At 38.4% G+C, this 25,806-nt stretch overlaps 2 protein-coding genes across 2 annotated transcripts; one reads left to right on the top strand and one right to left on the bottom strand.

Annotated features, from left to right (window-relative positions):
• Window positions 1-239: 239 nt before the first annotated feature.
• LOC111577774 (E3 ubiquitin-protein ligase TRIM33-like) lies at window positions 240-13,369 on the bottom strand. The gene is made up of 18 exons (XM_035954597.2): window positions 12,857-13,369; window positions 12,497-12,615; window positions 12,078-12,225; window positions 11,698-11,830; window positions 10,769-10,885; window positions 10,357-10,471; window positions 10,002-10,148; window positions 9,705-9,819; window positions 8,493-8,869; window positions 6,875-7,012; window positions 6,681-6,786; window positions 6,510-6,567; window positions 6,239-6,371; window positions 4,212-4,564; window positions 3,818-3,947; window positions 1,916-1,990; window positions 1,272-1,427; window positions 240-1,162 (listed from the first exon to the last, which is right to left on the bottom strand). The coding sequence occupies exons 1-18, from the start codon at window positions 13,125-13,127 to the stop codon at window positions 923-925; spliced, it is 2,931 nt and encodes a 976-aa protein (XP_035810490.1). The 5' UTR covers window positions 13,128-13,369; the 3' UTR covers window positions 240-922.
• A 3,336-nt stretch (window positions 13,370-16,705) lies between these two features.
• LOC111577765 (aldo-keto reductase family 1 member D1-like) lies at window positions 16,706-23,989 on the top strand. Its single transcript, XM_023284191.3, has 9 exons — window positions 16,706-16,863; window positions 17,069-17,236; window positions 17,440-17,556; window positions 17,891-17,968; window positions 18,675-18,797; window positions 19,218-19,327; window positions 21,898-22,063; window positions 22,193-22,275; window positions 22,419-23,989. Exons 1-9 carry the CDS (start codon window positions 16,771-16,773, stop codon window positions 22,459-22,461), a joined length of 981 nt encoding a protein of 326 aa, XP_023139959.2. The 5' UTR covers window positions 16,706-16,770; the 3' UTR covers window positions 22,462-23,989.
• The last annotated feature ends 1,817 nt before the right edge of the window (window positions 23,990-25,806 follow it).

Raw genomic sequence — 25,806 nt, 5'->3', positions numbered from 1 at the left:
CTGTTAACACCTGCAAGCTGAACTAGATGCAAGTAGGCCTGTTGCTCAATGTTCTGGATCTTCAATATGAGAAAATATTTGACAATACCATGTGTGTATATAAGAACGGATATTATCCTAAAAAAAAACACGTTCTCACATAATGTAACGTAGGCACTGTGCTTAGTTATTCACGATAAAATAAATATATAAATAAATGCAAAAAACAAATATGATAATAAATAAAAATTCATACAGCATTTACCTTTATAACATTAAATCTATATTTCTATACTGTTTGGAAAAGTCACAGAAATAACACCAAACAGCAATATGTGTAATAAAGTGTGAAAGTTTAAAATCTCACACAGTCTGTTATTTTAACAAGCAACTTTCATTTCCTTTGAGTTTTTCATTTACTCTTGGTGCCACATGGGACAAATCACAAACACCAAAGCTCATGATTATCATCCTGTGTCTAATTACAGCAATATTTACATACAAAGACCTTAACATACCATACCACATATTAACTCATTAGCTTCTTTGCTAACAATCAATGGTATCTACTCTGTGCAGACTTGCATACCATAATGGCCAGTTAGCTTTACCCTGTAAACACCCAAATCTGGTGAATGTACGCTATGTACTTGCTGCATGAATCCAATTTTAATCTTCAAGCTTTAGCAGAGATGGAAAATCCACTAAATCCAACAACTTTAATGCTGTTTATAACAGAAAAAAAAAATTAATTAGGGTCCTATATCATGTATGAGACAGTCTTTGCTCGCTGTACAATTTAATTTTTAAACATATAAAACATTTTTGGTGACCTGAAGGTAACTATGTATCACAAATGTTTGTAATAAAGTGTTCCACACCACATATCATTTGGTGCTGGCAGTGTTGTTAAATATCGAAACGATTGCAAAGATTTGTGCTTTCATGCAACGCCCTCCTCTCCACTGGGACAGCTCGGTGTTTCCTGGGAGTCTGAACATGTGCTCTGACACTTTGCAAGCTGTGGCATACTGTCAAGAGGTGAGACCTGAGTTTCAGGAGGAGCAGTAGGTATCATCTCCTGTTTGATTTCTGGAAAGGTTTGGTCGGGGTAGATGAGCTTTAGGTACCGTTCAAACAGCTCTTTAAGTTCCCTGCAGGTTTTGGTGATTTCAGCTTCAGCCTGGTATAGAAGGAAAATCAAGGAAAATAGCAAAGCAGTTCATTACAAGGTGTCATGAAGTGAATAATGCAAAGAAAGGGCTTTTTAAAAACAGTTGTGTCTACAGTACCTCACTGACAACTGCACAGTTCCTAAATATGAGCCTGATGTCCGACACAAGCTCTGCAGTGCTTTGGTAGCAGAGACTGTGTTTAGCCTCCAGACGTCTTTTCACAGTGGAAAGATTCATTGGCAGCTTTACAGCCAGCCTGTTATTAGCACATACCTACAGTATTTAGAAAGGGAGAGATAATGAAACAATAAAACTTCATGGACAGATGTTTAAGTAGAATCATGATTATAATATTGTATTTATAAAGTATAACTCATCAGCATTGTGCACAATGAGTAATGGATATTTACCGTTTTGTTATGCAAGGGATCATAATAACTAGAGTCAGTTCAAGCCAAAATTGGACTTTGGTCAAGTGCTTGCACACAAATGTTTTATATATACTGTTGAATTTATAGTCTATAGTTCTCTGTATTTATCCACTTAGTGCAAGTAAGGAAGAAAAGCTTTGTGTTGGGAGGACAGCTGACTGTATATTTACAGTACCTGTTTAAAGTTGCTCTGCTTCTGATTTAGAATTTTTCTGGCTTTCGTGGTAAATATGCCATATTACATATAATTAAAATTCTATTTACAGTAACTCCATGTGACACTAATCCTGTTAACTTTTCCTTTCTAGTCAATCATACTTCCAGACTCACCGAGGTGGATACAGCCTCTCGAAATTCTGAGCTCAGCTCAGTGCAAAACAAGTGCAGCAACAGCCTCTCACATTTCTGCAGTGGTAGAAAAATGCATATGACTTAATACATGTCAATCGATAACTGACAAACCAAATGCAGTCCTCCAATCCGTAGTCTACTGCTTTACACAGTCAAGTACTATATCAAATTAGTAATGCTTGTCTATCATCACTGCAAAATACAGCATCAGGCAGCTTATTGCTTTTGAGATTTGATTTTCCTCCGTACTGTTATCAATATTATGTTTTTCCTACAACATGCTCTTCCTGGACAATAGATAAAACTATACAGTTGACTAGGAAGACAGTTACTCAGATTGATGCATTAAAATAATTCTCTTGTCAGAATCTGTTTATTTGTGTCGCACCCACACTGCCTTTAGATTTGAAAGGTGGCTGTAATACGCTTATAGTTTGGCTCTAAGTGCAGCATGCCAAGGTTTATTTCAGTGAGTTGCAACTGGTTCCACTGGCGACCTGCCATGGGTGTACCCTGCTTTTTACCCTGTGTCATTTGGGAAAGGCTCCAGAGCAACTGAGCCTGTGTGAATAGGTCTCAATCAGTCTTGCACATCTGGACTGCAATTTTAGCCCATTTGTCTTTGCACAACAGCTCATGAGTGAATAGCCCTTTTCAAGTCCAGCCACAAATTCTCAATTGGATTGATTTCTGGGCTCTGACTCAGCCACTGAAGAACATTTACCTTATTGTCTTCACACCATTTCTCCCCTTCTCTTACAGATTGCATCATGTCATCCTCCAGGACTTTCCTATACTTTGTTGCGTTCACTTTACCCTTTACAAGCCTTCCAGGGCCTGGTGGTGAGAAGAATCCCCCACATCAGGATGCTGCCACCACCATGCCTCACAAGGACGATAGTGTTTTTGTGATAATGTGCAGCTTTGGGTGTCTGCCAAGCATAGCATTTAGTCTGATGGGAAAAAAGCTCAAGAAAGAACCTTCTTCTAGCTGACTTCAGAGTCTCCCACATGCCTTCTGGCAAACTGTAGTTGAGATTTAATATGAGCTTTTTTCAACAGTGGGTTTCACTTTGCTACTCTTTCTCACTTGAGACACATTCATTGTACTCAGATGATCTCCATTTCATCAACTGTGTGATTTCTAGCACCAACTGGCTGCACCTGTGTTCAATTAGGTGAGTCACTTTGCTTCACTCATGCAATCACTTATTTTACATTTGGCATGACTGACCATGAATCAATGGAAATGGCAACACTTTCAAGGGGGTGAATACTTTTTTAGGCAGTGTACGTGCAACATTCAGTCTGGAGCACTCGTCTCCTGCTCCTGTTTAGCTGGACTGACTATCTGTGCTTGTCGTTTTGCTGTTAAACTTCAGACTAAACATGAAAGATGTGACTGTCAGACAAGACGACTGACAAGCAGATTCTGTTCAATGAAAAAGCGGAGGAAAGTCACTATCATATGTACCGAATTAGGAAATAAGGATTGAGATTACTTCTACTACTATAATTTTATATGTCTTTTGTACACAGGTAAGGTGAGGTGACATCCAAATGATAGATTTTGACTTAAGAGGAGCATAATTGAAATAAAGACAGTATTTATGTCATCGTAATCATGTTTGTTGGTGCTCTCCTATGAATACCTATAATTACCCTGCTTCTATTTAATAAAGTTAAGAAGTTTTACTGAAATTGAATTAAATGAAATAATTAACAAATATTGTTCATTGAAGTTACACAAGCTAAACTTAACTGTAACTGCATGACTTACTTGACAATATTTACCTTCCAACTTTATGGTGATCAAACCAGTTCTGATTACAATTACTATAATTCCATAAATGCTACCAAATCACAAAAAAAAGTACTTACTTGTTTGTCCACCGGCGCAAATCCTCCTTGAAAATCTGTCTCGGTCTTTACGGTTTTGGCTTCAGGTTTGCAGTCAAACTCCATCTCAGGCACTAACAGGTCACGGCAGAAAGAGCAAAGCCATTCCCCGCTGAAAAGAAACAGTCCAGGCACTCAATAGAAAAGACAGTACTCAGAAAAATACAAGAAGTGTATAATGCTGCTGTCAACTGAAAACTTTACACCTTCAAAATGTGAAAACAACTTGTCAAAAACAACCTCAATGTGAATAGCTAAGGGGTCTTTTTTCCATCCACAGAGCACCACAACCCATTTATAAACATAAAACTGAAAAGAAATGAGTTCTGGTATTTTCATCTGAGACCAGCAATAAATAAAATTTGACAGCGCTTGCCTGGGAGACTTGAGGAGAGATGGAACATGGCACGTGAGATGAAAAACTTTGGTACACTTATTGCAGCACAACAGCTCTCCACCAGTCTGACACACAACACACCAGACTTCATTAGAGTCTTCCAGCCGAGCTTGATTTTGGTCGAGCTGCTGCTCTTCTGCCACTGAACGGATGTGATTTGGAGCTGTAGTCTCACTCTGGCCCCACAGACTGGCTGTAGGCTGTGAAGGGCTGTGAGATCTGTCTTCTGTGCTTTGAAGAGAAGTTGGGACCTTGTTTCTTTCAACTTTGGAACTAATTTGGGGTTGGTCATCTGTGCTGTCAGGGAGGTTGGCTCTTTGATAGGAATGTGCCTGAAATTCAAAACGGAGAGAAAAATAAGTCTGAAAATACTACCAGTACCTAAACTGTCGGTTTAAACTTTAGTTAATGGACTGATGTATTGGTTTAAAGCAGGAGTATGCAGGATCGTAGAAGCCAGCAAGAGTAAACTGTACTTTTAAAGCATACATCTGAAAAAATCCCACCTGCTACGGAACATGAATTTGTACTGACAGAGTTCTGTTGCAGGACTAATCCATGACAGAGAGTGCTGTCAGAGAGAGCGCATGCATTAAAAGCTGCCTCATGTATGAAAACACACAAATGGGCAACATCACCTAACATATACCTAACATAAGATAAATATCATCAAACAATACTTGCTCACAATTATGCTACAAAGCAGACAGGCAGCGAACATGTACACATATACAGTACATAACATGCCCTAATCAAACTGGAGGAGGATGGAGATGCAAAAATACACAAATTAACACTATCATCTGCTAAGTTTAGCTTTAGGTTGAAACGCAAATTGTGGCAGCACTTTGTCTGCTGTTTTAGTGCTTGCTAGCTTTAGCAGCATGTCCACCTAGCTTTTAGTGGGACTCTGGTGAAGACTATTGAGTACATGAGCACTCAGAGTGCATGCAGGTAGGCAGGTACATGGTTAAACAGGCAGGTAGGTCATCCAGTCATCTCATTTGGACCAACTGAAATGATTGACATGCCTGAGACTGCCACAATTATTTTTTTCTTTTTATTATCAAAGCACTCAGTGTATTAATCACTGTTGGGAAATGAAGAGACCTTCAACAAATATGACAAAAAATCTTCTGGGATGCATGGCATTGCTTTGACTTTAACACTGACATGCAGTATTTGTCATATCTGTGTCACATAGTTTTTCTCTCCAATAAGAAATTATTACTGACATTTTCAGCTGTTGGCTTTCTCTATAGTCTCACACAGCCAGGCATATCTCTTCAGCTGTGTGAGTATTACAGATTGCTCTAGCTGCACCTCATCATCATTCTGCAATGGGGAAAAGTATGCTGGCTTGTTTGCATTTTTAAACCAATCACTTTAGTCCTCAGTGGTGCTAAGCCCAGAATGCAGCAATGGTGTCCTTGCAAAACAGTGTCTGGAGAAATTGCTTTGGTGGAACTTTTGCAGACTTTTATGCAAGCAAGATTAAAACAGCTAAGTCACCCAAAGAACCCAACAGGTCTGCCTTAAGACACAAACACAACCTTGGCAAAACTTGCAATTTTCAGTGTGTAGCTTGCTAGCTTAGAGGTTGTTTTTTTTCTGCGTTAAAGGGATTCTGAAGACAATGAAATGCACGGCAGAAATGGCAGCCTTATACCTTGATTCTACATCCGGTGAGTCAGACTGGCCTGTTTACAACTTGTCTGACTGCTTATGTTTCTGTAATCTTTCTGCACGGTATCAATATTGTTTCCCAGTCCTATTGTTCACTTGGGTGAATGCATTTTTATTTTAACTGACTGAAATGATGGTAAAAACACCACAAATTTGACTCAAGTAAGAAGCAACAATTTTACTTCATACTTTAATTCATAGTTTATGTTTTTTGGTTAAATGCAGTCTTGCTAAATAAATAGGCTTTGGACAAAAACATCTATCAAGTATCATGTGTAATACTATTCATCCTGAATAATAAGGATTTATTGTCTCCTCACATAACCGCTGTCATCATCTGGCTCATCTTTGATGACAATGATTGGCCCTGGAGATGATCTTCTTTTCCTCTTGACAGCAGAGCCCACTCCTCCATTAGCCCTGTGTGCTTCTGGAGGTTTCCAGGAAACTGTCCTTGGGAGCAAAACAAATGCCAGTTAAACCAAAATTCACTGGAGAGAACAATAGCTCTCAGGGACTAGGCTCCTATCAGAGAAAGAGAGAGGATCTGAGCTTGTGTGTGTTTATGAGTACGTCACAGTGGTGTCCTACCCTTGTTTTTCCTCCTGAGATACAGCAGTGTACCCTGGTGAATTCTGCTGGCCTTGCACTGGAAAGAGAACAAAATATTTGACTGTTACTTTATTAAGAACACAATAACGGATATATTCTGCAGGTCACAAAAAGATACAAAGGTGCAATAACACTGATGGATAAACATACCATTTCTGTTTGGCAAAGACAGCATTACGCCCTGAGTATAGTTGGGATTCATCATGTATACTGGACCTGCTGATTCATTCCTCCTGCTCACATATGTGGGCTCAATCTAAACACAACATTGCGTTTCATTTACTAAATAGGTGATATTATGCGGTGGTGATTGTCATGCACAGGTACTAGATGGAGCTGCTTACCACCTGTCTTGATTGAGGCGAACGGACACCACCATTTATGGACATTGGTCTTATAAGCGTGCAAGGAGGTGAAGCAGAAAACATATCCACTGCTTTGGTTTGGTAGCTAGAGCTACTTCCCATCACCCTCAGATGATGCTGCAATGAATGTGGGAATAAAGACAGAAAACAAAGCAATCTTTGTAATGCTAGATTCGTCAACATTTGTAATCATGTGATGATAAAGGTGGAGATATAAACTTGCGCTTTTCATTGCTAACTGTGTGGGTTGATCGCAGAGGGCAGCAATCACAACATTCAGTTCCAGGCTTATCTGTCCAAGAGATTTAGTTTAGGCCTTTTATAGTTTAAACAACACGGACAAATTTTGTCTTACTATCCATTATGCAACAGTATACAGCATTTATATAAAATATTTAAATGCATGTGTATATTTTTTTTTTAGTTCAGACACATTAACTGGACCATACCAGCATTTTTAATGCTGTACTGCATTATGCTTACTCACTGCTTTGAATCACATGACCCCTAGAACCTATTTTTTTTTTCAAATCAACTTATTGCAATGAGTAGTGGGGTCCTACTTTAACTTTGAATTTCAAACTGTTTTATATGATGACATTACACTGATATCAGCAGAATCTGATCAATAACCACTCACTAAGTTGCAAGTGTTAAACTCTTGACAAATATTTTCTTTTCTCATTTAAACTATGATTGTTGCCTATTGAGTTGTAGATATTTACTATTATAAATATGTACTTAAAATCTGAAACTGATTTTCCAAGTGCTTTAGTCACTTTTCAGCAGTGACTGTTTTCACAAACCCCCCAGTAAGGCATCACTCAGAATTTATTCCACAACAATATGACAGTCAGCTGGCAGAGAGTTGAAACTTGCCTTATCATGTCAGTTTTCTTTCATCATGAACGCTATGAGGTAACTGTTAAAACTGATCTGGATTGACAGCTGCTGGATTTACAATAACATTGCAAACATCTTGTAACATTATAGTGTTGTCAGTTTTTCTTAATTTACATTGACTGTATTATAGTGAAGCATAAAAGAAAAACAACAGCTACCCAAAACAGAATGTGAAAACCTACTGCAGCATGACAACAGCATGCTTTGAAAAACTCCTAAAAGTGTGAAATATACATGATTTGTTGTGAAACATGTGATATACTGGGATATTTCTTTACTATGAGTTCCTTATGCAACTGTAACAGCTTGCTCACATCAGTCTGTGTGCACTTCACATGCCAGTATTGTCCTGTGAATGATCCTATATTTCAGAGTGGGAACCAAAACACCCTCTGAACTAGACTAAACAACTTGGATGACAAGATATTATCGAGCCTTCCTTATGGAATTTTTGGTCCTCTGTCACACGCTGGCTGCTGCTGCACTGCAGATTAAGCTGATTTACTTTATGATTTTGAGTCATAAGCTCATCCAAGACTAAAATCCATTCTGACAAGGAAAGGCATAAATTGCCCAGGATGTGAAGGCTGTCAGCTCTATTTAGGACAATGCCATCTGCTGTCGGTGCTTGTTAAGAGGGTTTGTCAATCAAACGAGCACGCATGCACACTCACACACAGAAAGGCACAATAACCTGGGGAGCAAATCCAGGGCTCGGTAAGCTGCTAGTTGGGCTGACATGGTTGGTCAGAGGCATGACAAACCTACGGCCCAGTTGGGGATTCATATTGTGAGAGGGAGAACCTCCCCGTTGGGGCCCTGGGACAGTCCGCGGCAGTCGGACGCTCTGGTACCATGTCCAGGGTGGAGGAGGCGGTTGTGGCTGCCAGTTAGCCAAAGGGTTTAGCTTGTCCACCTGCATCTGGAGCTGAGCCAAAGTGCTATGAGGAGCTCCCAGGGCAAAGCTGTGGGGTGAGCCTGAGGGGCCCTGCCCGGGGTGGGTGAGCTGATGCGGGATACCCTGACAACCACCCAGCTGGTGGCCTGGTACACTTTCTACCACTAAAGAGCCTGAGGGGACATATACAAAGAGACAGGATAAGCATAACAAGTAGTGATGAAGAGTAAAAAATACAGAAGGAACATTCCAGAGAACTGTAGGGAAGAGAAGGTTTAAGGAAGAATATTGAAAATCTCAGGTTACAAATGCAAAAACAGGCCAAGTAGGGCTACACCTAACAATAAATGGCCACTATTGATTATAATATTAATTAATCTGTTTCAATGAACTGCTTAGTCTGGAAAATGTAGGAAGAAAATGTCCATTTGACTGTTCCAAAGTCCTGTGTGATGGCATCAAACTGCTTGGTTTGATATTTCAAAACAATAGATATTCAATTTACAGTGATCTTCCCTTCTAGAGCCAGACAATATTTGGGATTTTAATTCAATAAAAACTGATTCTGCTAGACTTAAACAATCATTCAGCAAAATTGTTAATATTTCTGACAGTGTTTCAACTGACTGAATAATCTGACATTTCGGTACATTTGCCAGGCTTAACTGAACTGCAGCTGCTGCAACTGCCAAACACTGTTTTGATTCCCTAAATTCTTCTGAATTTCCCTCCTAGTTGAGCTTCCTTCCTCCAATTGATATCAATCCCAAACTAACTCTCTTTGGTCATCTAACTGTTGTCATGCTTGTTTATAAAGTTCATTGCAAGCCTCAATTGAACTATTTGTACAAATGCTGCAACATTTTTTATGGCAGGAGAACACTATTGAAATAAGCCAATAGTACGCAGCAGCAAAATTAGAATGAGGCTTCAGTTTATCCAAAACTATTAAAAAAGAAGAGTGAAGAATCCCTTCTCAGAGTTCCAGATCATTTGTTTATGTCTTACCCAGATCAACATTTGAGGCCCAGTACGAGGCTCGACACTGGAAGCGCACAGTGCTCTGTGGTACAAATGAGACACTGCATTTTGCCTGCAGGAGGTTTCCAATCTGAAACAGAATCTGCAACAGAAGGGCCATGATTAATAATTTTCAGAGGACACTTGTGCATTACAAAAGACATATGTTCCCACTTTAACACGTCCAAGATAGATCAGACTCCTAAAATGGCGTTCAGAGTTAAGCTGACTTTCAGATTGGGAAAACAAGACTGTTGAGTGGATAAGTGATCAGACAGGCCTCACCAAACGTTTACAGTACAAGAGGGCCATGCCCCCATTCCTGGCTGTGGCCCATTTGGTGAAACTGATGACATGATCCAGGTGTCTGGATAGATAGCCAATGTCCTCTTGTTGTTTACGCAGGACACTCTCGTGGTCCTTTGTTACAGCCTGGAAAAACAAGAATAAGTGAACAGAGCAGAGTTCAAACTCCTTGAGGGGATGCACTCTGGGCCTCAGGGTAACTCAGTCAGCTGAGCATGCAATAAGTAATGTTCTTATGGACAGCACAGCAAGCTGCAGGACTACAGCATGCGGTAAAACTTGTAATTGACACTTGACATTTTATTATATTTTTCATGTGTCAGTTTTGTCATACCTCAAGCTGACTGACTAGCATCTTGCCTTTCTTGTTTATCTCGAGAATCAAACTGCAGATGGACTTCTTTATTTCATTGTGAATAGATGTTCGGTTCTGATCAACCAGTAGAAGTCTGCAAAGCATACATTACCACTGTCAATAAATAACTATTGCACACATTAATTATTGTTGGATGATTTATAATTTTTTTTGCACTGTCAAACAGAACATATTAAATCTAAAACACATTTTGGAGACATGTTGTAACTTAAAATACTAATTGTGCTATTCTTAAGCTGTTGCTAGTTGCTGTTATTCATGAGCGCTAAAGTTGTATAGATGAGCAAATTGGATTTTTACTCTCAAACTATAATTGTCTCCAACATTTTTTTTTCCAATGCACAAACCTGTTGAAAAGTGAGATACATACCCATTGTTTATGGAGTCTGACACCTCTTCAATCAGTTTCCTTTTCTCCTGCAGCTGATGGGTCATCGTCTCCATGTGCTGTTTGTGGTTTTTATAAGCATCCTCAAGGAACTGGTAACTAATTAAAAAACATTCAGGAGTCAGTGCAAACACACTAATACCTAAATAAATGATATTACCACAACATTTTGGTCTGAAAAAACTGGTAATGTTTTTTTTTTCTCTTCCCTTTGTGAATGATAAGCAGATTTACAATGCTACACTTGTAGGTGGCTGTGGTGCTGTGCCTTACGAAAGGACAATATGTCTGCATAGACTGTCATAGCAATCCTAAATGCTAAAGTGTAGTGAAAGGCACTTGGACATATTTTTGGTTCTTGACAATGTTTCACCTCTCATCCAAGAAACTACCTCAGTTCTAAGTGACTGATTAAAGTTCCAGGTGTTTAGACAGATGAGAGACGGACAGTTTGAGAGAGGAAAGAAGGAAGCCATCTTCATTTAATTGGAGCAGTCACCTCCAAACAAGGTAGGTGGCCAATGTTACCACCTATCTGCCACATACAACATCCCTCTCCAGGCAGTTCTGGCCATCATTAAGGCCACGATGGCACCAAATAACCACCAAATGACAAATGAAACTTCTTTATGAACAAAAAAGATCAGCTGCCTTCTAAGTAAGCATTTAGCCTTGTTTGAGGACACTTCCCATGTGTTGGGCAGTATACTGAAATCAATATTATAATTACAATTAGGGTTTTTTCATTATTAATACAGTATGTGACTCCCGATATGCATTCCTTATATAAATTACGTCACTTAGAAAGTAAGGACCGCCATGTCTTTGTTCAGTGTAATTAAACAAAACTGAAATTTATCCAGTAACATAGGAACTGCTGAATCATATTACAGTCCACATTCTGACAGTACTTGTGGTCCTTGTGCTTGACAAGTTGGCAGTCCCGGCAGGTCAGTAGGTCACAGGTTTCACAGAATAGTTTCAGTGGTTCTTGTTTGTGGATGTCGCAGAACATCGGCCTCTGAGTCGACACACCGTGGACCTCTGGGAAATAACAAAAAGCTCATTGTTTGGCACATGATAATATCTGATCTATTCCTTGCCTCCACCCTAGTACTTGGACTGTGCAGCTGGTGTAAAGCTAATTCCTAAGCCATGTAAAAGCAGAACAATAATTGTGCATTCGTCACCAGCTGTGCTGCTCCCATAATAGCTTTTTCCTTTGTCATGGAAACAGCACAAGTATTTCACAGAAAAAAAAGGGTGAGATAAGGACACAGGTTATAAATACCTTGTGGTATTTCTGTCTTCTGTCTAATGGTGTGGTCTTTGGTGAATTTAACCCTTTGGTGGGCCTCCACACAGGTGGCACACAGGTACTCAACACAGTCGACACAAAACGCTGCAGCTTCAGTGTTGTCATCACAGGTCATACAGAGCTACATCCAGAGGAGACAAGCATCTGAGGCTGATAAACAGGTGACAGCGTCTCCACAATTTGTGAAATTAGACGATATGTGCAAGAATGAAATTAGTGCAATGATCTGAAAAACACAAGCTGCTACTCCGAAGTGGTAGGTACATTTGCTACCCAGATGTTCCAAGTACAAACCCTCAGGGCAGAAGCTGGTCATATGGGAATATCATAGCCATTAGCCTGAAAACTAGTAACAAGGCTGCCCCCATATGGTAACACATTTTGTAACCAACCTGGACTGTCCTCTCCACTGTGCTGCTGGGAGCCTCAACCGAGTCCTTCACAAAGACATTATCCATCACATCTACCTCCATACACTCCTGCCTGCACACTGGACAGCGGATCACATTCACTGGAATCAAACAGGAACACAGATGTTGGTCTAAGTCCGTAAAACTGGGCTTATATATGCTCTGTGGAAAAATAACTGGCATATGACACGATTTACGTATAGTCAAAAGGTGATCCATGCACATGTGTATGCAATAGCACCACAACGGGTTACAGACACGCAATGAAGTTTGTTTTCTTGCATGCAGAGAAACTGTAACCTTCAATCGATCCGTAGTCAGTTTGTAAACACAGGAACTCACGTGGTTTGGTCGCGCTGTCTACCTGGGAGTTTGGCGGCTCTGGCATGGCCAAATTCCTTGAGGGTGACGGTAAACATTTCTTGCAGAAAGAGTGGAGACACGGCAGAAGTTTGGGCTCTCGGCTGTGAAAGTTTAGCTGGCAGACGGGGCAGGTGTCCAGGTAAACGTGGGCGGCTGTACCGGACTTCTCCTCTCGCACTGGCTCCGCTTCGTTCTCTACGATGATAACAGCAGCGTCCAAAGGCTGCTGTTTCTCCGTGCAGTCGTCCATTGGCGGCACTTTTACCTTCCACGGCTGGGGCTCTAAACCACGGTAACACACACCTGCACTGTCCTCCTCACTCTCTGCCAGTTCGGAATTTTAAAACACCGCCTCGTTTATTCACTAATAATACTGTAAATTACTAAAATAAACGGCAGTAAATCGCGACTAACCTGCACCGCGAAACGTGAAACACACCTCCTCCTACTGCGCGTGACGCTCGCGTGCCGCAGATGTTGCTCAAATTGCACCGCACGCGCGTGTTGCGGCACGAGAGGGGTGGGGTCAAAATAAAACGTGTTGTCATGGGAAACAGGGCTGCAGGATGGAGTCCACTGGGCAGGACAGGCATGTTGGTATGATCTCTGTCTCTATGGAACTTAGTACCACCCGGTTAAAGTTTGTTTGTTTGTTTTCTTGCACCCCACTGTCTCTGATTTAAAAACTGTACTACCTAATGACCGCTTGAACCTGCATAGCATCATCACAACCAACATATTTGCAACATCTTCTCAGGTCATTAATCATTAACTTAAGCTTCTTATATTCTTAAAGGACCATTAAGTAATAAATAATTTGCCTTTAATGGATCTATATTCTAGTTTATTTATAGATTACATTAGATTCAACATAAGATTCCACTTTGTTGTCCTTGCAAGTACTAAGACAACAAAATGCAGTTTAGCACGTAGTCCAAAGGGCAAAAGAAGCAGCAAAAATTTATTACAGGGTCATTCCGCTTCAATTCACCATTTTAAAATAATCCACGCCTTAACATCTCATATTTGTCAGATTTTTTTCCTTTTCATATGTATGTTAAGTAAAACATGCAAAATCTCCTATTGGTTCAATCACAGGAAAAAAAAAATCTGCCTCTTAGACTGAATAATAAAGGTTTTGTGGTTGGTGGAATATCAGAGTAGAAACGTTGATTTTTTTTTTCTTTAAAACCAAATTTGCACCATTACTGGGTTGTGTTGTTCTCTAAAAGCAGGTTTTATCATTGAAGACCATATGCACGTATTTCAAGGCTCTTGCTCCACAGATTGGTGCTAAGAAAACAATGCAAAAATCGCCATGAATCCACCCCTGTTTAAAAATTTGTTACTCAAAAACTAATGACCCCAGATTTTACACATGATAAACTCAATCATTATTCACCACTTAAAGAAAAAATCTGTTAAATTGAAGATGGTCAGATGTGGAGCATTTGATGAATTGAGGCAGAATGACTCTACATGCAGTATGTTATACTATAAACAGAATGAACAAACAAATTATTTTATTATAGGCTGTTTCACATTTAAGACCACCTAATTTGGCCAAAGTGCTGAAGCTCTTATCATTCAGGACACAAAAAAACGTATCTACATAAAGCAAGACAAGATGAAGACTCGCAAAATCATTTTATGCAACAAAATTTAAACGTGTACAACACTAAAAATGTGGCTAAACAGGTTAGAGTTCAGAATTTTCATTAAGGATAAAATATAGTTTCAGAGCAACTAAATTCAAATTGATCATCGGAGATATGAGATTTATTTACTTCATTTCGAAGTAAATATTTAGCCAGATTTTCCTCAAAAACGAAATGACATAACTTGAGAAATACAGTGCCTTTTAGACAGCAATGAGATATAAACGTAATACATTGTTGAAAATGAACATAATAGAAGAAGAAGACTTAAATAGAAAAATAATTAGTAATACTGCCAATGATAATGGGGCAGTAAAGCATATCTTGTGATAAAGAAATATTGCAAATGAAACAGAAATTTTGCACATGATCATGAATTATTGCACATTTAACGGACGTATTACACATTACATTTGAATATTGCACCCAGAAACATGAAATATTGCACTTTATACTTCGATGTTGTAAATGAAAATGAGATACTGCACTTGAAATTGAAATAATGCACAAGAGAATAAAAAGTTACAGAGGATACTGAAACTGATATTACACAAATGCGAAAGAAAATTGATTTTGCAAATAGCATTGCTATTAATGGTTAAATTTAAATCCTTAATATTTCAGCTGTCATTCCTGTAGAAGGCTAATTTGTTGTACGGTTTGATGACCACTGGTTGACCTCCTGTGGCATTCTGTGCTGCACCTAGGTGGTCTCAGTCTACAGGTCTGATGTGATAACAGTGTGGTGTGCAGTTTCAGTACAGTTCCAGCATAATAAATTCAAATTCTAAGATTAAAATTAGTATTTTTATTACTATTATTCAAGTTGAGCAATTCAAATTCAGTTTCTAGTGGCACAAATTTCTGCCCTGAAGGCTACTGATGGTTGTTGTTTAGTTGAGGGGACCAAACAGTCATTTTAGTTTTATTTTCATTTAGCTGAAAACATTTTCTGGCCATTCAGCCCTTCACCTCCTGGAGGCACGTTAGGATGGGTGTGAAGGAGGTGAAGCCATCTGGATTCAGAAATCTGTATTTGTGTGTCCCCAGCGTAACAGTTGAAGGATACTTTACGTCTGTAGAAGATGGAGCTTAAAGGGAGAATATACAAGGAAAACAAAATATACAATTCTGTTTGGGTTTTTACACAAATACATGGGCATAGGTTTCATTTGACCATTGGGGACATGAAGGTTCTTCCTTCTGGAAATTTTGAACATCAAACACTTCAATTTTGCATTCTGGTGACTTTTTATACAGCATTTTGTGACTTTTTTGGCATTAATTTATGGTGAAAACATTTATTTATGTAATGGAAAACAAAATTCAGGCACCAGATGACAAATCAAAATATCATGGAACATAATGCTGTAAGGTTGTCAGGCATTCATGTGTTGCTTTCAAATATTTATTCTCCTGTAGCTCAGCTTTTCTCATTTAATATCACTACAGGGTCAACACACATACAAGCATGATTTATTCCTCTCTCCACTTTTGTGTCTGTTATGTGGGCGAGTAACTTCTTCAAATGTGCAAGTTCACGTCAGTGTTAAATTATTGACTGCCGGATTTTAATAGTTCATGTTAGTTCATTCATTTCAACAAATTTCTGTACCTTCAAAACATGTCACATACAAGATATCTGTATTTTAGAATGATTTTGAGGAATCTTGTATATGATTGGCCAACAGAAAACAAGAGTACAACATATTTTGGCCGTAATTGGTTAAAACACCAATCAAATCTTTTAGCGACCTGTTTCTGATGCAGGTATTATTGTGTCTATGAGTACTGTTACAGACATTTTTCAAAATAAAAGCCCCTAGGGGTTCTATAATATTGTTGTAATAATACTTTACCATCTACAGTGCATTTTGTTTGTCATTATCAACATCACTATTTTGTCTTTTGTTAGTTATAGCATGTAGTTTACTCTTCTACTTCTACTTTTTTGTAATCTAATGAAACACCACAATGTGTTGCCAAACAATGCACAAAGTAAATCTAACAGTCACAGAGTTCATTATCATCAAAACCAACAGTGTGAATTGAGGTAATAGGCAATAATATAAGTGAATCCACCATTATTTTTAAAGCACACTCAAAACCACAGGTGTTGACTTACAGAGAAATGCGAGTGCATGGAAGATAAAGCGCCAGGGTTCAATGTTCATAGCCAAAGTCCACATTATCTCTTAGACAGAGAGCAGTTCGGTTATTCACATTTGCACAGACATGAATCTGACTGCAAAGAGCCACAGTATCCCTCTCAGTGACGGTAACCGTATTCCGCTGCTGGGATTGGGCACCTATGGAGACCCTCGAACGGTGAGAACAATACAGAGAATATAGTGTGTGTGTTTGTAATGCATACTTAACCCCTACAACTCTGTGTGACCTAAGACTGTCAGTGTTTGCTGCTTGCAGTGACTGCTTAAGTATCATTTTAACAGGAATGCATATTGTAGTCGCAGCTGTAGCTCGAACAAAAGCAGGTCAAATAATATTTACATTTTCGGTGCATTTTCAATAGACACCCAAAGGCACTGCACTTGAGTGCGTCAAGCTGGCCATAGATGTAGGTTACAGGCACTTTGATGGGGCACTGGTGTATTTCAATGAGCACGAAGTGGGTCAAGCCATTAGAGAGAAGATTGCTGATGGAACTGTTAGAAGAGAGGACATCTTTTACTGCGGAAAGGTAATACATTCTGTCATATGTTATGTCAGGTGTCTCTTTTGTCTCAGTTTACTTTGAACAATTTAAGAATTCATCATATTATTCTAAAGGCCTCTATTTTAATGTTCACCTGTATAGAGTTTCCTAAAAACCAGAAACATTTGTTGACTTTCACTTCATTGTGATTTCAATGTTTTCTAACAGCAGGGTGTTTTCTTTGTCAGCTCTGGAATACCTTCCATCCACCAGAGTTGGTGAGACCGGCCTTGGAGAGGACACTGAAAACCTTGAAACTAGATTATGTGGATCTCTACATTGTTGAGCTTCCTATGGCCTTCAAGGTTTCTACACATTACACAGATAACAGTTAACTTATCAGTCAGCCATATGTTTATGCATGCAGAACACGTGTGGAATGTGGTTAATGATACATCTGTGATAAGATCATAGAGCCAGATGTATGTTTAGTTAGGATTGGAATCAGTCATGTTTAGATGTGTTTTGGTTACGGTCAGATACTTGTATGAATTGCAAAATTAACTGCAATAACAAAGCTAAAATCATCTACACGTCCACACCTTCATTGTGTGCATTATTTCACCATGACCCAATTAGCCTCCTATGTTTAAGTTTAAAATTGTCAATGCAAATTATTGCATGTTGCTTGCAATTTAGCCTGGAAACGAATTTTATCCCAAAGACCAGAATGGAAAATACATCTACCACCACACTGACCTCTGTGCAACATGGGAGGTGAGTCCGCAAAAGATGCTCCTTCTGTCTGATGACTTTACATGTCCCCTTCTTGTCACTGTAATGTAGTATGATATTTTCATGGGTTGTCTTATGCATCTGTAAATACTCTGTTATACTCTTATATGAGTATCTGAAGCGCAACAAACACCTTAAAAGTCAACTAATTTTTTTGACAGTGGGGACTGGAAAAATATTATAACACAGCCAATAAATGTAGACTGAAAAAAATAACAATAAAGTTGAATCTGTGTTGTCTGCTCATGCAAATGAATATGATAACTTTTAAAATTGTAGGCTTAATTGCATCGAAGTGTCTAAGTGTGTAATAAAATATCAACAGAGCATAATTTCATTTTAATTGATCTAAGGTACTCACGTGGTAAATGGTAGTCCTGTCTTCAATGTGAAAGATGCAATTTTTCTGTGCATTTCAGGAGTGCGTGTAGTGCACTGTACTTAATGTCATTTCTTCCAAGAAAATATAAAATTCATAATTTCGGTTTATGATATTCCGTCAAACTCTTAAGTCGATGCCAAAACCTTCTCTGTGCAGCATCACAGACTGTCAAGGACGGTGTCATAAACTGCCAAAAAACTGCTTTTCTCTGCACTGTGCTTTATATTTTCCTCCACTATCTCACTAAGTCTGTAAAGATAATCACGATCAATCTTTGAAAGGATGTAAATCTTTTCTTCTCAACAGGCTTTAGAGGCTTGCAAAGATGCTGGGCTGATCAAGTCCCTGGGAGTCTCCAACTTCAACCGCAGGCAGCTGGAACTGCTGCTGAATAAACCTGGCCTCAAACACAAACCTGTGTCTAACCAGGTGATGTAAACTGTCTCTTTAGACGACCGCTGACGTCACAGAGAGCTTTGTGTGTGTAGTGCAATAGTAAATCACAGTATAAAGTGGTATTAGAGGCTATTAATAAGAAAGCATTGCTGTCTGTCATGCTTTTGGGCCACTGTCAACTTCCTGCTTCCTATTCAGAAAATCCTGAGAGCTTGACAATACATCTGTGAGCTACTTACTTGATGAGAGGAAATTTCTTGTCAGAAATTGGCAAATATGATGTCAAAATGCATTTTCTTTACCTTATACTGTATTAAAAGGAGATGATTTTTTTCTTTTGATTCCCATCCAATTTTATTCTGGCTAGTCAGAGCACAGGATGTTGATGTAATGTTAGCTCACTTTGGGACAATTTCCTTTTTCATGGTATATTTTCCTCTTTCCTACCTCAAGGTTGAATGTCATCCATATTTCACACAACCCAAACTCCTGGAGTACTGTCGTCAGAATGGCATTGTGATTGTTGGCTATTGCCCAATTGGCTCCTCCAGAGATGCATCCTGGTACGTAGATTTTAAGAAATATACATTTTTCAGTGCTGTGTGATACGTTTTAAAAAGAACTCCTGGTATTGTACACATGGAAGGTTGCAAAAACTCAAAAGATGCCTTTTTAGACAGACCACTTGAAATATGATATGCCAAAAGGCTACTGTTGAATTTTGCCCAGTGATGGCAAAAAATACTGCATATCCCAGCTTTAAGACAAGGAATTCAGGTTCAGACAAATAACCGTAACAAAAATGAACAGCTAAGTAAATAGATAAAATCTGTGACACAACTATTGTCACAGAAAGAACTTTTAGTAGCTCATCATAATTTGACAATGACCAAAATATACAGTTGAAACCAGAAGTTTATATACACTGTATAAAAAAGACATATAACCATTTTTTTTCTCATTGTCTGACATTAAATAAGACTAAACATTTCCTGTTTTAGGTCAGGTAGGATTACCAAAATTATTTCTATTTGCCAAATGCCAGAATAATAAGAGAGATTTTTTTAGAGAATTTTTTTATTACTTTCTTCAAATTCAGAAGTTTACATACATTAAGAACCTCTTTTTCAAGGGAGTCCTGACCAAGATAGGCTGCAGCAAGTACAAAAGCACAGTTATAAAATTACACAGTTAAAACATAATTTAAATATAACAAAAAAAACAAACAAAAAATGAAATTTATAAGCAAGTTATAAAAACAAGTGCATGCTGTGGAAATGGCCTCAAGAACTCGCAGCTTAGATTTAATGGCTCTCAATGAGATTAACTCGATTAATTTCCAGTCTTCCTGCAACATATTCCAGGCAGAAGGTGTAGAATAAACAAAAGCCTTTTTACCCAGTTCAGTATGAATATATGGAACAGAAAGCAACAAATGATGTAGTGAACGGAGCTAGTGAAGATCAGAACTTTTCTGTGCAGTTAAGGAGCAAATGTAGGAGGGCAGTAGTCCAAGTATTGCCTTGTATATGAAAGTATACCAGTGATGGATCCCTCTGGTGGCTAAAGCAGGCCATCCCACCCGAGAGTATAACTCGCAGTGGTACGTTGACATTTTACATTTAGTAATATACCTCAAAGAAGCATGACAAACAGTGTCAACCATTCGAAGACTTTGACCAGAAGCATTTATATACAAAAGATCTCTGTAATCCAACACAAACAAAAAAGCTGCAGTGACAAGCTGCTTTATTGAGGATTGACATCAAGGCTTTGTGATGACCACTCCAAAACATTGACTTTGTTGTCCAAAAGCCACTTTGTAACTAATATGGCGATATGCTTAGGGTCACTATCCATTTGGGAGACCCATTTGTGCCCAAGCTTTAACTTCTTGGCTGATGTCTTGCTTCAGTTTTTCCACATAATGTTCTTTCCTCGGGCTGCACAGTGGTGTAGTGGTTAGCACTTTCGCCTTGCAGCAAAAAGGTCCCTGGTTCACGTCCTGGCTTTCCCGGGATCTTTCTGCATGGAGTTTGCATGTTCTCCCTGTGCATGCGTGGGTTTTCTCCGGGTACTCCGGCTTCCTCCCACAGTCCAAAAATATGCTGAGGTTAATTGATTACTCTAAATTGTCCATAGGTGTGAATGTGAGAGTGCTTTTTTTTTCTTTGTATGTGGCCCTGCGACAGACTGGCGACCTGTCTAGGGTGTCCCCTGCCTTCACCTGAGTCAGCTGGGATCGACTCCAGCCCCCCCCGCGACCCTAGTGAGGATTAAGCGGTTATAGATAATGGATGGATGGATGGATGGATGTTCTTTCCTCATGATGCCATCTATTTTGTGAAGTCCCTCCTGCAGCAAAAAAATCCCACAACATGATGCTGCCACCCCTGTACTTCACAGTTGGAATGGTGTACTCAGGCTTGCAAGCATCCCCCTTTTTCCTCCAATTGTAATGATGGTCATTATGGCCAAACAGCTCAATTTTAGTTTTATCAGACCACAAGAGATGCCTCCAAAACTGACACTCTCTTCCCAGCTTCAGCTAGCATCCTCACAAGGTCTTTTGCTTTTGTTCTGGGGTTGATACGCACATTTCACACCTTGTGGAGGTCCAAAGTCATCTTCCTAATATCTTGGCTGATTTCTTTAGGTTTTCCCATGATATCACACAAAGAAGGTGTATGTGTGATGTGTGCCTTAAAATACATCCACAAGTGTGCCTCCAATTAACTCAAATGTTGTCAGTTAACCTATCAAAAGCTTTTAAAGCCATGACATCATCATCTGGGCCTTCCCAAATAGTTTGAAGGCATAGTAATCTTAGTGTATGTAAACTTCTGATTATTATTCAGGCATTTAGCAAATAGAAAAAATTTTGGTAATCCTAACTGACCTAAAACAAGAAGAGTGTATTCCAATTTAAGGTCAGACAGTGAGGAAAAAGGTTATGTGTCTTTTTATACAGTGCATGTAAACTTTTGATTTCAACTGTACTGTAAAAAACAGCATCAGTGCAACACATCATCCTGTGACATTATTTTAGCACCCAGGGATGCTAAATTTAACTAAAAACTTTGATTAAAGACTATCCTGGCATCATTTCTATTAAATTCTGCCTCTGGTTTAGGGTGAATGTGAAAAGTCCTCCTCTGCTGGAGGACAAGGTGCTTGTGTCCATTGGGAAAAAGTACAACAAGAGCAGTGCCCAGGTGGCTTTGCGCTTCAATGTGCAGAGAGGAGTCGTAGTGATTCCAAAGAGCTTCAGCCCTGAGAGGATCAAACATAACTTCCAGGTAGCTTACCCAAATGCTTTTTACTGTATGTGCATGTACAGTATGTGTACAGGGAAGGCAAAATATTAATGACCAAATTCTTCATTTAAATCAATAATTTCAGCAAAAACAAATCACTTTTTGTTCCAGATATTCGATTTTTCACTCACTGAGGAGGAAATGAAAGCCATTGAGGCACTGAACAAAAACATTCGCTTTGTGGAGCTGCTCATGTAAGTAGAAGCTTTGATGGGAAAATATGTAATATCTGTGGTGACGTTTTTGCTGTGTAATGCTAAAAAGGTTTACAGAACATTTCTGTCTTCATTTTCATGCTCAGAATGATAACTCTCTCTCTTTTTTCACTTTGACACAGGTGGAGTGACCATCCAGAATACCCCTTTCATGATGAATATTAAGCTTTTTAACTTTTAAGTGATGCATATAATTGTCATACTACACATATTGCATATTTCTGGCATCAGAGGAATCTTTAATTCACTGTTAATGTTTGGTTCATTTTCACACTAAACACTAGAGGGCTCTGGCTCACAGTGAATGAAAAGGACTGATAAATGAAAGTTGTCAAAGACCACATAGAGAGCTGTGACGTGAACGGAGGAAGTTGTTTAATCACTGGATATTAGCTTCACATGAGTCTTACATGAGACTAATGGTAACACTGTAAAAGAGCTTCTTGTTAGCGACAACAGATTTGAAATATATTGATGCAAATGCTGCTATAAATAAATTTCTGTTTAAAAGTAAAACCATTTGAAAAGACATCATATTTACAACATGATACGTGGATTATTGCTTCTGGATTGCTGAAATAGAATCATAGTTTCACAAGATTTTATTGACACACTAGCAACTAATAACCATAAGATCTTTATGTTCAAGTTTGAGGGTTAGGACATTCTCAGGCAGTGCTACTTTTAAGGTTGATAACATGTTAAAGAAAAGTTTTGTTTTTTGTGTGTGCCACGGTTGGTGTCAAAATCAACGCAAATCACTTTATGATTTAAAAAAATAAACCACAAAATTTGAAAACAATAACTGAGCAGTGTTCCATATACCATGTTCAAGGCAAGGTTACAAAGGTTAGCTGTGTTAGAGCAAACAACGAAGAGACCAAAATGTAGCAAAAAAAAGGAGTTACTTAAGTCCAAAATTCAAAATATTCTTTTGTAGTGGGATGGAAACATTTTAGCTGTGAAGAATCTCTACAATAGCTGTTGTAACTAATTCAAATAAATGTATATTCGCTGTTGAAACTGATGTTAGGAATCTTTTGCAACTGTAACCAAAAAGGAGTATATTATGGATTCCACTGTATGCCAGTTTATTCAGAAGGTTTTTTAAATGAACCAGAAGAAGTTGTCATCAATTAACACAAGGGTGAAGACATTTGTGAATCCATGGAAAATTCCACTCCTGAGAATCAAAGATTCAAAAAGCAAGTCTATAGCTCGCTACACATTTTGTAATAATATTATTTAACTATAACCGTCACGCCCAAACCAAATTGTTGGATAAATTTAATGTTTTTTATTGGGAATTGCATGTATCTTCTTGTTGAAATAACCAAGTTTCAAAACTATATTCTCCTGATGTTCAAACCTCTTGGCCCCTAAGGAAATTGGGAGTAAAGTAACTTGGAAAACACATCTTTGTGCCAATGTTTGCAGAGTGGTTACATTAGCACAGAGTGCTTATCCTAACAAAGAGCTTTAACATATATTCTTCTCAAATATGCACACCTCATATTAAGACCTATCATACTTGTACAGATGTGCAAGCTGATTGAGAAACAATCTTGGACAAACTGTTGAAAAAACTATGATGAGCAAAAATTGTTAGGTTTGGTTAATATTTCATTGCCTTTACAGCTTCAGTAGCAGACTATTGTTCATTAAACACTTGCATTACTGGAAAAACAGTTTCTGTGGTGGAGTTTTAAACCTTCAGTAAACTGTTCAAATGGCTACATGATACCTGACAATCATCAAGTCTGTGAAGTGTTGGTGTTGACTTGATAAGTCAATGTGTAGCTTTTTTCTGGATGATTACATGTATTTCATTGGAACAAATAAAATAAAAATAAAGCAAATTCTAAAGCTGAGCCCTCTTTGCGCATGGCCAGTTATGCCACGCCATGTGTTGAGACTCTTAGCTGCTATTTATTAAAAGCATAAATCGGGCCCCTACTGAAAACTATTTGAGAGACTGAAATAAATTGCCCAATTGTCCAAGCTTGTTCTGTCTTGTTTGGTCAAACAGGTTATATGAGTTTGATCAGTTTAAACCTGTCATTATGTTGTTACATCATGAAATCTTTGTTTATACACCTATTGCCTACTTTAACTTCATGCCAATTTTCTCCCTGGCTGTATGTCAAAATCGAAATTTTCCACCACATATTGAAAGATGAAATAAGTCAACAGTATATTTTCTGTAAGTGATGGGATTTGTTTTTACGTGTTTTATTTATATCATCCTAAATGGTTGCAGGGTTTTTTTGGGTTGTTTGTAAAGTCTGATTTGAACATAACGGCTATTGTGTGGTCTTTTTTGCTTAAGTTATAGTGGTTGTCTTATAGTGCTGCAACTTTTGATCCAAACGACAATTTCAGGTAATGTCCCACACTTATCTTTTTCAAATAGTTTCCTGTCTTGGGAAAGAGAGCTGTTTGGTTTCTTGAAGCAACACAAAAAGACTGATTCCAAGTATGATGTAGACCTGCATCTAGCAGCCCTACCTTAGAATAGCCCAAAGGGAAAAACGGATAGATTTGCTCCGTCCAAATGTAATACAATCGGCTAAGCAGCATCTTTAAAGCTCGCTAGCACAGTATGTCACATTTGTTTAATCAATAAATATACTGTGAAGTGTAAAGATACATCATAGTCTTAAAAGTTCCGGAGACGTATAACAGTTATACATTTGCATAGACTATTACAATTAACTCTCAGCAAATAAGTAAATTTCTGCAAATGCCAAACTATTCCTATAAGATAATGATAACTGGGAATAATTAGAAGTGAAATGCCAATTCATAAATGTGAGGTTTGATATAATGCAGTGTATGTTTTTTAATCATAAGGAATTAGTTATGCCATCAAACTAATCTAAGTCTGTTGGTAATATGCTGTAAAGTCATAGAAGTGTAGGAATCATCAAGTCACTGATCTGCAGAAAGCCACAATGGATTGGATTTAATTTGTATCGTTTTGTCTAAGTTGGCACACTTGATAGATATTAATACTTGAACAATTGACCCTTTAGTCTTTGAACTTGAAAAGGGCTCTGTGTTGTTTTATTTGGTTGCTGATAAGATGTTTGCCTGCTGACATAAATGAATTGTGTGAGCAATTAAACCAATAAAGGTTGACTATTAATCAGTGTGCCCGAGTCCCCCCTTCATCCTCTGGGAGTTTGCTGTCCGCAAATTGAGAGGCAGCTGACCGAACTGCACTTTGCGAGAAGACGTTTGGAGAACCCCATTTTTACTGGGTTGCAAACTACTCCTACATGTGGTCAGTAGCTATATGTAGTGAAAACTACAGGGAGATTTCATATTTAACAAGTTACAATTAGTTGGAACTTAGAAACTAACTCAGAAAAAATCGAACTAACTCAGAAACTTTGTGAGACAATAAAAGTACAAACTGCCACAAAACTGAAGTCATGCTGACGGGTTCATTTTTATAGAAAAGCTAATGTCTCCATGTCCTGAATTATAATTTGATCTGAGGTGGGG

The sequence above is a fragment of the Amphiprion ocellaris genome, chromosome 3 (assembly GCF_022539595.1).
Source record: "Amphiprion ocellaris isolate individual 3 ecotype Okinawa chromosome 3, ASM2253959v1, whole genome shotgun sequence".
NCBI lineage: Eukaryota > Metazoa > Chordata > Actinopteri > Pomacentridae > Amphiprion > Amphiprion ocellaris.
The sequence above is the reverse complement of the archived record's forward strand: the minus strand, read 5'-3'. Positions and strand labels throughout refer to the sequence as shown.